The sequence below is a fragment of the Myotis yumanensis genome, unplaced genomic scaffold (assembly GCF_028538775.1).
Source record: "Myotis yumanensis isolate MYYU_CA2020_CCGP unplaced genomic scaffold, mMyoYum1.0.hap1 SCAF_2, whole genome shotgun sequence".
In the NCBI taxonomy this organism is placed as follows: Eukaryota; Metazoa; Chordata; class Mammalia; order Chiroptera; family Vespertilionidae; genus Myotis; species Myotis yumanensis.
In genome coordinates, this window is record NW_027223753.1 from 140,259,966 (window position 1) to 140,271,365 (window position 11,400).

The following is an 11,400-nucleotide window of genomic DNA, read 5'->3' on the forward strand; positions in this document are numbered from 1 at the left end:
CCTGGCCGACCGGTTCCCGGCCGCCTCCCCGCCTCCCTCTGCCACCCGAGGCCCAGCCTCACCCCCCGTCGCGGGCGCTTGGGGCGGGGGATCGGGGTCCCGGAGGCGGAAGGCCGCTCTCGATTGGGGTTTCCAGGTGAAGGGCCAGAGAGCAACCGGTCGGTCCAGGGCGGGGCGGGCGGGCGGGGCGAGGGCGGAGGGCACATTGCCTCATCCTGTACATTTTACTGGAAACGGAGCGCATCCGGAGGAGGGGCCGGGAGGAACCCCCGACGCCGCCAATGGCCGAGCAGGGCGCGCGGAGGCCGGCGCGGCGCAGCCCCTCCGCCCCGCCCCGGTCCCGCGGCCGGTTATAAAGGTGGGTCGCCGGGGCTGCGCCCGTGCCCGCCCGTCCGCCCACCCGTCTGTCCTCCCGCCGACCAGTCCCGAGCCCGTCCCAGTCGCAGCCGCAGCCGCAGCCAGAGGCAGCCGCGCAGCGAGCCCCGAGCCTGTCCCAGCCGCAGCCAGAGGCAGCCGCGCACGAGCCGGCGGCACAGGTGTGCAGGTCCCGAGCGCCGCGCCCGGGAGCATGATCGTGGACAAGCTGCTGGACGACAGCCGCGGCGGAGAGGGGCTGCTGGACGCGGCCGGCGACTGCGGCCTCATGACCAGCCCGCTGAACCTCGCCTACTTCTACAGCGCGTCGCCGCCCGCCGCCGCCCCGGGCGCCTGCGACGCCGGCTGCTCGGCGTCGGGGCCCTCGGCGCCCGGCTCGCCCGGCTCCGACTCCTCCGACCTGTCCTCCGCCTCCGCCGTGTCCTCCTGTGGGGCCGTCGAGTCCCGGCCGAGAGGCAGCGCCCGCGCCGAGCGGCTGCAAGGTACCCGCCGTCCGGGCGGGGGCGTCCCGTGCGCCCCCTGCGCCCCGGCCATCCGCGGCCCGCACGCCACCGGGAGGGGAGGGTCCGGCCGCCCGAGGCGCCTCTGCGCCTTGCTTAGCGGCAGCACATAATCACACCAGCCCTCACGTATTAGGCGACTGCTGGATGCCTCACTCAGTGCTGGGCGTTTGACAACTCGAAGCCCTTTGGTGGTCTGTGAAATCCAGGCTCCCGACAGCTGGCTTCGTAGCTTAAAACGCTTCTGGGAACCAAACTCTGACTTCTGGGGCGCGGAGTGGGGTGAGGGGGTACGGACCCGAACCACAGATTTTCTCTCTCTCTTTTTTTAAAGCAACTTTATTAAGCTAGAATTCACATAGTATGGCGAGGTTTTGGATATAATGTAGCTTTTTTTCCCTTGTGACTTTTGTTAGTGAAAGGGTTTGAGGTCCTGACTTGGTTCTTCCTAAGTATTTATGGAAATTTTAAGTAAAAGGACTTTATATTCAAAAAAGGAAACCGATATTAACAAGATGTAATAAGGCGAAGCTGGACTGAAAACCAACTCAATGTATGTTTAGTTTGTGCGGCTGGCCAGTTAGTTTTCTGTGCTTCTGGTTTTGTTCTGTGTGCTTTAGAATGGTTAAGCCACATCCAGCAAAGAAACAATGTTTTCTTTCTTTGGTTGTGAATTGGTTAGTTTCTTTCATTTTTTAAATTGAGAGAGAGAGAGAGAGAGAGAGAGAGAGAGGAAGGGGGAAAGAAAAAGAAAGAGAAACATCAATTTGTTGTTCCACTTATTTATGCATCATTGGTTGATTCGTATATGTTTGTTCCCTGGCTAGCTATCAAACCGTAGCCTTGGTGTATTTGGGAGGACAGAAGCTCTAACCAAGTGAGCTGCCTGGCCAGGGCTGGTTGCTTTCTTTTCTTAATGAACGGAGCTGCATAATTTGGGGGGAAACAGGATGCCACAGTGGGTAGACTAAAGAACCTCTAGACAATCCCAAATGTTGGAGAATCTAATCAGCATGGTTTAAAGAATGTTCTCTTTTAGGTGTTCCTCACTGCTAGCCGCTGCTGGTTCAGTTGTCTTCTTTTAAAAAGTGAATTTCCATTTTCATTTAAAGAAGTACTTTAATCCACTTGGTTGTATGTAAAAAGTGTGTGTGTGTGTGTGTGTGTGTGTGTGTATGTATTTAGAACCTTTTCTCCCACATTTGGCTTTCATCTGGTTGAAACTATTTTGCTACTTCCCTGGTTTACGGCATAACCATAGGGGATTTCTCAAACTGCATTTTTCTCCTTGTGACGTTGAGTTATTAACTCCTGTCATTCCAGAGAAATGTTGTGTTAGATTCTGGCAAGATGTTCCTCAACTTAAATGTAAAACTAACTAGTCATTTAATTTGCCCCATCATTAAATTGTTTCTTTCCTATATTTATGATATATACATACATTCAAATTATGCAGTGTTTCTTGTCCCATCTTCTTACTTTTTCCCACTGTCAATGGGGTGGCTGGATTATTCATTTCCTGACATTTTGCATGTTTACTTTGTGTTCAACTCATCCCAAGAGGTTATGACATAGCAGTGGTCAGAAGTGGAATGCTGTACTCACAGACTACATTTTAAAGTGTGTTTTAAAGTTTAAATATGAAGTGAGATTACAGATTTCCTTTTTACTTAGAAGGCCTCTGTGAGCAGTTCCAAAAAGTCAGTGAGGGGAAATCCTGCATGCGTGTGTGGAAATGTGTTTAATCTGAGTGAATTCAAGCAGATTTCTTGGCATAGTTGACTGAACTGAGCGAAATAATAAGAAACACATCTAAGACATTGTTCATTGTTAGGCTTTGGTACATTGAGATCTTTGGAGGAAGTTTGTTTTGTGCTTTCTTAGGTTAGAGGATTAATAGAATTTTACATTTTTATGTGGGCACCAAGCCTTTGGTTTGAAAAGCTAAAAATTCATCATTTTTCCTTTGATCCCCCAAGGTTTTTCAAAAGTGAAGAATAATGATAGCTCTATGAGAGTTAGCGTGGCAAATCTGTGATACTGTCTCATGGGTTGAAAGGGGCGAGAGACCAAGAGGTTTAATTTGGGTTGTCTGTTGGCTCTGAAGATCCCTGAAACCACAGTTGTATGAGATTTAACTCTTTAGGGAGCCTGACTGGGGCAAAGCATTCAGGCAGCATCAAACCTTAAGTAGGACTGGGGAGTGACATGTAGGCCATTGACCAGAGCAAGTTGGCAAGGCTTTGCATTCTGGTGATTGGGGACTTTATACGTTAGACAGCTATGCTTTTGAGGTTACTAAGATTTGTGTCTGTGCAGAGACTTAATTGGGATATGTTTTTTTTTTCTTTTGAACAGCTGAGCCCCATATGGGGGTTGGAAGGCAGCAGAGAGGACCCTTTCAAGGTGTTCGTGTGAAGAACTCGGTGAAGGAGCTCTTGCTGCACATCCGAAGTCATAAACAGAAGGCTTCTGGCCAAGCCACAGATGATTTTAAGGTGGCACCTATTTTTTTTGTTTTGGGTCAGAGGTCAGGAAGATTAGTCTGTTGGGGTTACTAGTTTTTGCTGACCCAAGTCCCGTAAGTCTTTTGTAGACCACCACGTCCGTAGGACAGGGAGCATATGTGTCTTGCTGTCTGCCGTATTCCTATCGCTTAGCCCAGTGCTAGGCACTTGGTAGGTGGACAAGAGAAATTTAATGAATGAAATTGGGGGCAAAGAAATAAATGGGTTCAACTGAAATGGAACATCTTGATAAGAAAGGGAAAACTCAAATGGTCTTATTAATTTTATCTTGACATAGTTGAACTAAGGTGAACGGGCAAATGGGGGGAAGTTGCAAGATAGAATGAAAATTAAGATAGAAAATAAATATTGATAGAGCAGCTGCATCAAAGGTTTATGGTGAGCTGTAAAGAGTGGGAGAGATAAGTATGTTTATTGATGTCTATTGAGCAGAAAGCCATTTAATATTATACTAAATGGGAAACTTGTTTTTTCCTTATAGACACAAGGTGTGAACAGAGAGCAATTGACAGGTAAGAATTACTTCTATTCATGATATTATGGGGCCTTTAGAATAAAATAATGTGGTATGTTATGGGTAAAATTTTCAAAATAAAATAATCACAGATTCCACATTCCTTTTTTGGGTATAGAGTTGACAAACACTGTGTCATATAGTGGGAAAAGGAAAGGACCCAATTCGTTGTCTGATGGACCAGCTGGTAAAAGGCCAGCTTTGCTGCATACCCAGTTTTTGGTAAGCGTCTCACTATTTTCCTCTGAATACCTTTCAGAAATTAAATTATATTCTATAGAGGAAATTATTCCTGGAATAATTTTGGAAGGGAGTGTGCAATTTACTTTTTCTTTCTTTCCAGACACCACCTCAAACACCAACACCCGCAGAGAGCATGGAAGATGCTCACCACAATGAATCCAAACAGGACAGCAGTGCTGATCTGCTTCAGAACATTATCAACATCAAGAATGAATACAGCCCGGTTTCCCTGAATACTGTCCAAGTTAGCTGGGTGAGCCCTGCGGTGGTCCCTCAGGGCTCTCCCCGAGAGCAGTGCCAGGACTTCCATGGAGGGCAGATCCTCAGTCCACCTCAGAAGTACCAGCCTTTGCAAGTCAGCAGCTCCCCACACATGATGGATCAGGCTTCCATGTACCAGTATTCTCCTCAGAACCAGAACATGCAGCCACAGCCGCTGCAGCAGCCACAGCACTATACCCAGAACCCAACTCTGGAATACAGTCCTTATTCCAGAACTTCCCAGTCTCCCAACTATGAACCAAGCTTCTTTAGTAACCAAGAACTACAGTTCTGCCCAAACCAAAGTTTTGCATCCCTTTTAACTAGTCATGGGGAGTGTGAGAATGTTGCTGTTCCCGTTCAGACTTCCCCCAGTGTTCAGCAACAAAATGACGCCCACCTGCAAAACTTCAGCATGGTGCCACACAGTGCCTGTGAGGCCATGGCGGGGCACGATGCAGGCTCTGTGCCTTTAAGCACCTCACTGCCATTCCAGAACATCATCGGAAATTCAATGAACACCACGCAGTTAGGGAAGTCATTTTTTCAGTGGCAAGTAGAGCAGGAAGAAAGCAAACTGGCAAATATCTCCCAAGATCAGTTTCTTTCAAAGGATGCAGATGGTGACACGTGAGTATCCCTTTATTTCATGTACCTATTTTGGTAAAACATATTTGCTGTACATAGTGGGCAGAGGATATCTCTAGGGTATACCAAGTTAGACCTTACCAAATGGTTGGCTAATCAAGATGAAGACTGTAGGTAGAAACTGCTGTTCAATGATAGCTAATATTTTAAGAAAGAGTTTTCCTTTTTTTTTCCCCTGGCTGAACAAATTACCTTTTCTAAGTTAATAAAAATGTATGCGTTTTCTTTGAATAATTGGCTTTGAAAGACTAGCATAGACTGTATTTATAGAGAGAAAATCAGATTATGATTAGTTGGTCATGGTCAACTGTGAGTTGATTTGTAGATTGAATTCTTATCTGTCCTGATACCTTTGGCCTTGGGCAGGCTATGTAAGTTCTCTGTGCCTCAGTTTCTTGACATGTAAAATGATAGTACCTCCCTCATAGGGTTTTTATAAATATTAAAAATAATAGGTTTAAAGTGATCTGTATGGTGGTTGGCATTCTTTTTCTTACTATTCATAGCCTGACTCATCCTGTTGCAACTCAGCCGACAGGATAATTTATGCTCTGTAATGCTTTGAGTGTACCAACATAATAAGAAAGGGACTAAAGGAATATATATATTTTTTAATGCACTTAGTGAAATCAGAAGTAATTCACCTCTTTTCCCTCCCTTGTCTCCCAGGTTCCTCCATATTGCTGTTGCCCAAGGGCGAAGGGCACTTTCCTATGTCCTTGCAAGAAAGATGAATGCACTTCACATGCTGGATATTAAAGAGCACAATGGACAGGTGAGGACCTTGACAGAGCGAAGTGGCAAAAATGTGGACGCTGTGAAGAGAGTGACAGCCAGTCTCATATTCATCCGCAGGTAGTTTCAGAGCTCAAGACAGAAAGAGCTTAGTTAATATTAACTTTGAGATGCTGACTCTTTGCCACCATCAACCTTGAAGTTATTAACATTAACTTCATAGTTATTTCACCAAAGACTAATTGGGTATAATAAAGCCACACCTTAAGTTTACTTTAGTTTTCTTGTATTACAGTATCTTATTATTTATTAATAGGATTTATTTTTTCCACGTGGGTTTTTCCATCGGTCTTAGTTTAGGTTCATATTCCTTGTCATGATAGTGTTACATGTTTTAAAAAAATTTTTTTTTTCTTCTGAATGTCCACAGAGTGCCTTTCAGGTGGCGGTGGCTGCCAATCAGCATCTTATTGTGCAGGATCTGGTGAACCTTGGAGCCCAGGTGAACACCACCGACTGCTGGGGGAGAACCCCTCTGCACGTCTGTGCTGAGAAGGGCCACTCCCAGGTGCTTCAGGTAAGAGGCAGTTTGCTAGGCTTCCATTAGCACAGGGCCAAAGAGAGGGCTTGAGTCTTAGATGTTGGATGTGGGTTGCAATAATCCATTTTGAGTTCACTTATTCATTTCTTAGAATACTTGTATAGCTTGTCTCTTGCTAACAGATATATGTTTTTAAAATTTTCAGGCAATTCAGAAGGGTGCGGTGATGAGCAATCAGTTTGTGGATCTTGAGGCAACTAACTATGATGGTAAGCAAATGATACTTTATTGGGTAAAAAACCATTTCTAGAGAGGGGCCTATTCGTTCTAAAGTTATGTTAACTTTCATACCAAGAAGGAAGGGAGGTAATTAATGATAAAACATTCTATAGATGAAATTAGCACTAAGAACCAGTGGAGGAAGTATTCAGATTGCCTTGCTAGTTCTTGCGGAGCCCATTCGTAGGCCATCCCCAAGGTTTGTAATTATAGAACAACCGAAAGGCTTGGTGGCATGCTTGACCACTGCTTTATTATACTTTTTCTAGGCCTGACTCCTCTGCACTGTGCGGTCGTGGCCCATAATGCTGTGGTGCATGAACTCCAGAGAAATGAACAGCCACATTCACCTGAAGTTCAGGAGCTTTTACTGAAGAATAAGAGTCTGGTTGACACCATTAAGGGTCTGATTCAAATGGGGGCAGCGGTGGAAGCCAAGGTAAATTCACAGAAGAGTTTGGATATGGGATGGGGAGGAAGTGGTTACCACAAAAACCTGTTCCCAAATAGAGATTAAAACTCTGTGTTTTTTGTAAGGTTGCTTCATCATTGTGGGATCTAGACTTAATCTTCTGTTTTTTAGACTGGAAAATAGTTTTTCTCTGCAAAATTAAGGTTTATTTGCTGAGTATCTCTTATGTACAGTGCACTGAGTTAGGGGTTCGGGGCGAGGGGGAAGCCTGAATGTCAGCTACTGGGTCCTTAGGGACCTTCTCATTGAAGAGGTGAGGAATGTAACTAATTATAAGTCTACGGGGTGGCTGCCAAGTTGGAAACATAGGCGAGTACATAATAAATCATTTATTGTATTATATTATAGTACATTATAAAACAGTATCGTCTATGTTTCTACATTTTATGCCCCCTTGTATGTAAAGGTAGACTGTGATAAGAGGCACCTAGGCAAATTAACAGGAATGAGAGATTTCATCTCGTTTGGGGGTAAGGAAGGCTTGAGTCAGAATTTGGGAGGCTGGGTGAAAAGCATGATTGGGCATGCTGTCTGGATGGTCATGTCTTTCCCCTCTTGCCTTTAACAAGGATCGTAAAAGTGGCCGCACAGCCCTGCATTTGGCAGCTGAGGAAGCAAATCTGGAACTCATTCGCCTCTTTTTGGAGCTGCCCAGTTGCCTGTCTTTCGTGAATGCAAAGGTACCTTTCGAAAGCTTCAATAACTTCACAAGAGTTGGAGTGACTTTTTTTACACCTTTTTCAAGCGTTCGAGCTGTTCTCATGAAAGTCCCCCTCCCTGATGGGCATCATTTTTGTCTCTTTGTCTCAGGCTTACAATGGAAACACTGCCCTCCACGTTGCTGCCAGCCTGCAGTATCGGGTGACGCAGTTGGACGCAGTCCGCCTGTTGATGAGGAAGGGAGCAGACCCAAGTACTCGGAACTTGGAGAACGAGCAGCCCGTGCATTTGGTTCCTGATGGCCCTGTGGGAGAACAGGTGAGGGTGACAGGAGGGACAGGCAAAGCTTTCAGACGCTTGGTCTGAAACATAAAGGGAGGTGAGATTGTTCAGGGTGGAGGTGCTCTTCAGGCAGGTTCTATCAGTGTGCGTGTCTGTCGGTGTGACATGAGTCAGTATCTTTAGGAGTGTCCAGGAGAGTCCCCGGCACGTAGTCAGTGCTCAGTAAACATCAGCTGTTACAATTATTTCTAGTAACTGATTTTAAATAAGAAATAGGAAGGTTTGTTTTTTTAAAATGCAATTTAGACCCTAGAACTATTTTATACTTTAAACAAAATTATGCTTTACTCATCATATGCTTATATATTATCTTCAGAGATTGAATAGTTTCACATGACTGAAATTTTCTTGAAAACAAGAACTGAATCTTTTAAGACCTTGAGATATTTTTGATGGAAATTTTCCCTGGGGGAAATGAGGGTGATTGTGGCTATAGGTAGGTCATTACATATTTTCATAATCATAAAATATATGGAGTGCAATTTAGTTGTTTCTTTGATTCACATCCCCCAAATGACCATAATGTTATAGGAACCCATATTTGTAGAGCTCTTTATAACTTAAGATGGAGCTCTTTAATTTGTAAAGTTTTCATGTATACACTTAATAGCTATGAAAACTTTGCAGTATAAGAGTTCAGCTAAGAAAATGAGACTCACAGAAGTTCCACGGATAGGAACCATCATGAAATATTAAATGGCAGTGTCCTAACCCCAGTGTTTGCTTCTACTTCAGGTTTATGGTGTGTAGTCATACAGCGATGTTCTCAGCATTTGACTTTTAATGTTCTCAGATTACTCTCCTTTCTGCTTCTGTATTTTTTGGTGTGTGTGAGTTTGTGGGGAGGGTCTTTTCCTTTTCTTCTGTTGTCAGACTGTAGTCATTCAGACTGTGGTCATTGTGTCTTCTTCCAGCAGTTGTCAATTGCATTCCCCACCCTAATCTTTTTCTTCTAAATTGTGGCTTTTCATCTGCTGTGGACTGAGAGACAGTTAAGAAAATTTGTCAACTGATTGTCAAACTGCAGTGGGAAGGCCAGGGAGGGTTGGGGGGGAGGAGGGGGGGGATTAAGAGATCAACCGAAGGACTGGTATGCATCCATATAACCATAACTAATGGACATAAGACACTGGGGGGTAAGGGAGGGCAGGGGTCTGTCAAGGGCGGGGGGGAAAAAAGGACACTTATGTAATACACTTTGTAATACTTTTAGCGAAAAATAAAAAAAAAAAAAAAAAAAAAAAAAAAAAAGATTTGGAAACAGCCTAAGTGCCCATCAGTAGATGAGTGGATTAAAAAACTGTGGTGCATCTACACAATGGAATACTACACTGCTGTAAAAAAGAAGGAATGCTTACCATTTGCAACAGCATGAATGGACCTGGAGAGCATTATGCTAAGTGAAATAAAGCCAGTCAGAGAAAGATAAATATCACATGATCTCACTCATTTGTGGAATATAATGAACAACATAAACTGATGAACAAAAATAGAGGCAGTAAAAAAAAATGTTTTAGAATATAATACAAGTAATCTTGTTATTTGCAGATTTTTAATATTTCCTACAACTTTTATATTATACTATCAGTACAGTTTGTTAATATTATATTTAAAATAGTTTTTCTTGAAATATTAATGTTTATTACACGTAAAAAACCTTATATTTGATATCTTTTTATTATGCATTTATGCATGCATGTTGCTATGCACATATGATTAATTTACATGAAGTATTTAAGACAAATATGTTTCTAATCAAAATTCTCAGTGCCAAGTTTTGCACTACTGTTAACATAATGATAATGTCAAGATTATCAGGAAACATATTTAATATTTTCACATTGTGAATAAAGGCATTAAATTAAAAAAAAAAAAAAAAAAAAAAAAAAAAAGAAAATTTGTCAACCTGGTGTTTAAATCATTAGGCTCTAAATAAGCCTAGAGGCTTTCCTGTGATCCATGAAGTTATGTGCAGATACTTTATTCCTGGGTATTAGAACAGCTGTTTTGACTTGAAGTATATTAAGGATTTATGTGTGTATAAGGTGGGTTCTGGGTTCTTGTTGAAGCTGACCATAAAAAAGAAAACTTACAAATCCTATTCATTTCCATTCCAGATCCGACGTATCCTGAAGGGAAAGTCCATTCAGCAGAGAGCTCCACCGTATTAGCTCTATTGACTTGGAGCCTGGTCGGCAACACTCACTGTCAGTTAGGCAGTCCTAATGTATCTGTATATAGACCATTTGCCCTGTATTGGCAAATGTAAGTTGTTTCTATGAAACAAATATATTTAGTTCACTATTATATAGTGGATTATATTAAAAGAAAAGAAGAAAAATATTTAATTCCTTTTGGCAGATTTAAATATTTCATACCCAGGTATCTGGGATTTAGACATCTGAATTTAATATGAATGGTAAAATTGATTTCAATTAATAGTAGCTTTTGGTTAGGAAATGACTTTGATTTGTTGCATATGGCATTGCTCATGTAGCTATTGCCAGTTTAAAAGCAGGTAAATTATAAACTTTCATTTGGCCTGATGCAATATCTGATAGTTATTGGTGTTGGAAAGTCTCTAGTCATTGGACTAGATGAAAGGTATCATAGTTACAATTTGATTTTTCAAACTGTATATAATTGTTATTTTCATTTTTTTAAATGTTTGTACATATTTGGTCGTGAACATGGCCATATTTGAAATGTGTAATTCAATAAAGTAGAAAAGAATAAGTGAGTTGTCAATATTTTTAAAAATTATACACATTCAAAGGAGTTGTGTGATCACCCAACCACTGTCTCTGTTGATGAAGCAGATGTAGAGTTGTTCCCCTAGCGGCTGGCAGAGCTCTGTTTGAATTTTAAATACGCTTTTCCTCATGCATTGAATGAGACATTATTTGTAGGGAATTGCAATGTCTTAAAGAGAACACCGCCTTATGTCTCACTTTCTAGAGTTTATCATTTTCTTGCTCTGTTGGGAATTTTGTTTTAGCTTTATAGGATCAACAACAAGTCACTATTGAAACGTGTCTTATTGGGTTTCCATGTCCAATAATGATAATGTGCCATGATGTTTTATATTACCATTTATTAAAAAATCCTTTACTTTTTAGTGATCTTGGTTCTATTAATATTGTTTTACTTACCTCTGGCATACTCTGAGGAATGTATTTGGATTTGATTGCTCACTAATTCATTGTATACATTTGATTTGTAAAATACTTTTTTTAAAAATGAGAAGTTTCACAAGCAACTGACTAATCATCTTTGTGGCTTAAATTCTTTAAAAAAGATAA

General features: G+C 42.3%; 1 protein-coding gene across 1 annotated transcript; it reads left to right on the plus strand.

The window, feature by feature from the left end:
• The first annotated feature begins 402 nt into the window (after nucleotides 1-402).
• NFKBIZ (NFKB inhibitor zeta) lies at nucleotides 403-10,834 on the plus strand. Its single transcript, XM_070406122.1, has 12 exons — nucleotides 403-857; nucleotides 3,234-3,373; nucleotides 3,885-3,915; nucleotides 4,036-4,139; nucleotides 4,261-5,051; nucleotides 5,739-5,844; nucleotides 6,235-6,381; nucleotides 6,551-6,614; nucleotides 6,894-7,063; nucleotides 7,666-7,776; nucleotides 7,907-8,074; nucleotides 10,216-10,834. The coding sequence occupies exons 1-12, from the start codon at nucleotides 569-571 to the stop codon at nucleotides 10,267-10,269; spliced, it is 2,175 nt and encodes a 724-aa protein (XP_070262223.1). The 5' UTR covers nucleotides 403-568; the 3' UTR covers nucleotides 10,270-10,834.
• Nucleotides 10,835-11,400: the final 566 nt, after the last annotated feature.

Excerpts from the sequence above, each read along its gene's own strand:
- NFKBIZ (XM_070406122.1), top strand. The coding sequence starts at position 569 with ATGATCGTGGACAAGCTGCTGGACGACAGCCGCGGCGGAGAGGGGCTG. Across the intron at positions 5,845-6,234 it reads TTAAAGAGCACAATGGACAG|AGTGCCTTTCAGGTGGCGGT; the intron begins GTGAGGACCTTG and ends GAATGTCCACAG. Across the intron at positions 7,064-7,665 it reads GGGCAGCGGTGGAAGCCAAG|GATCGTAAAAGTGGCCGCAC; the intron begins GTAAATTCACAG and ends GCCTTTAACAAG.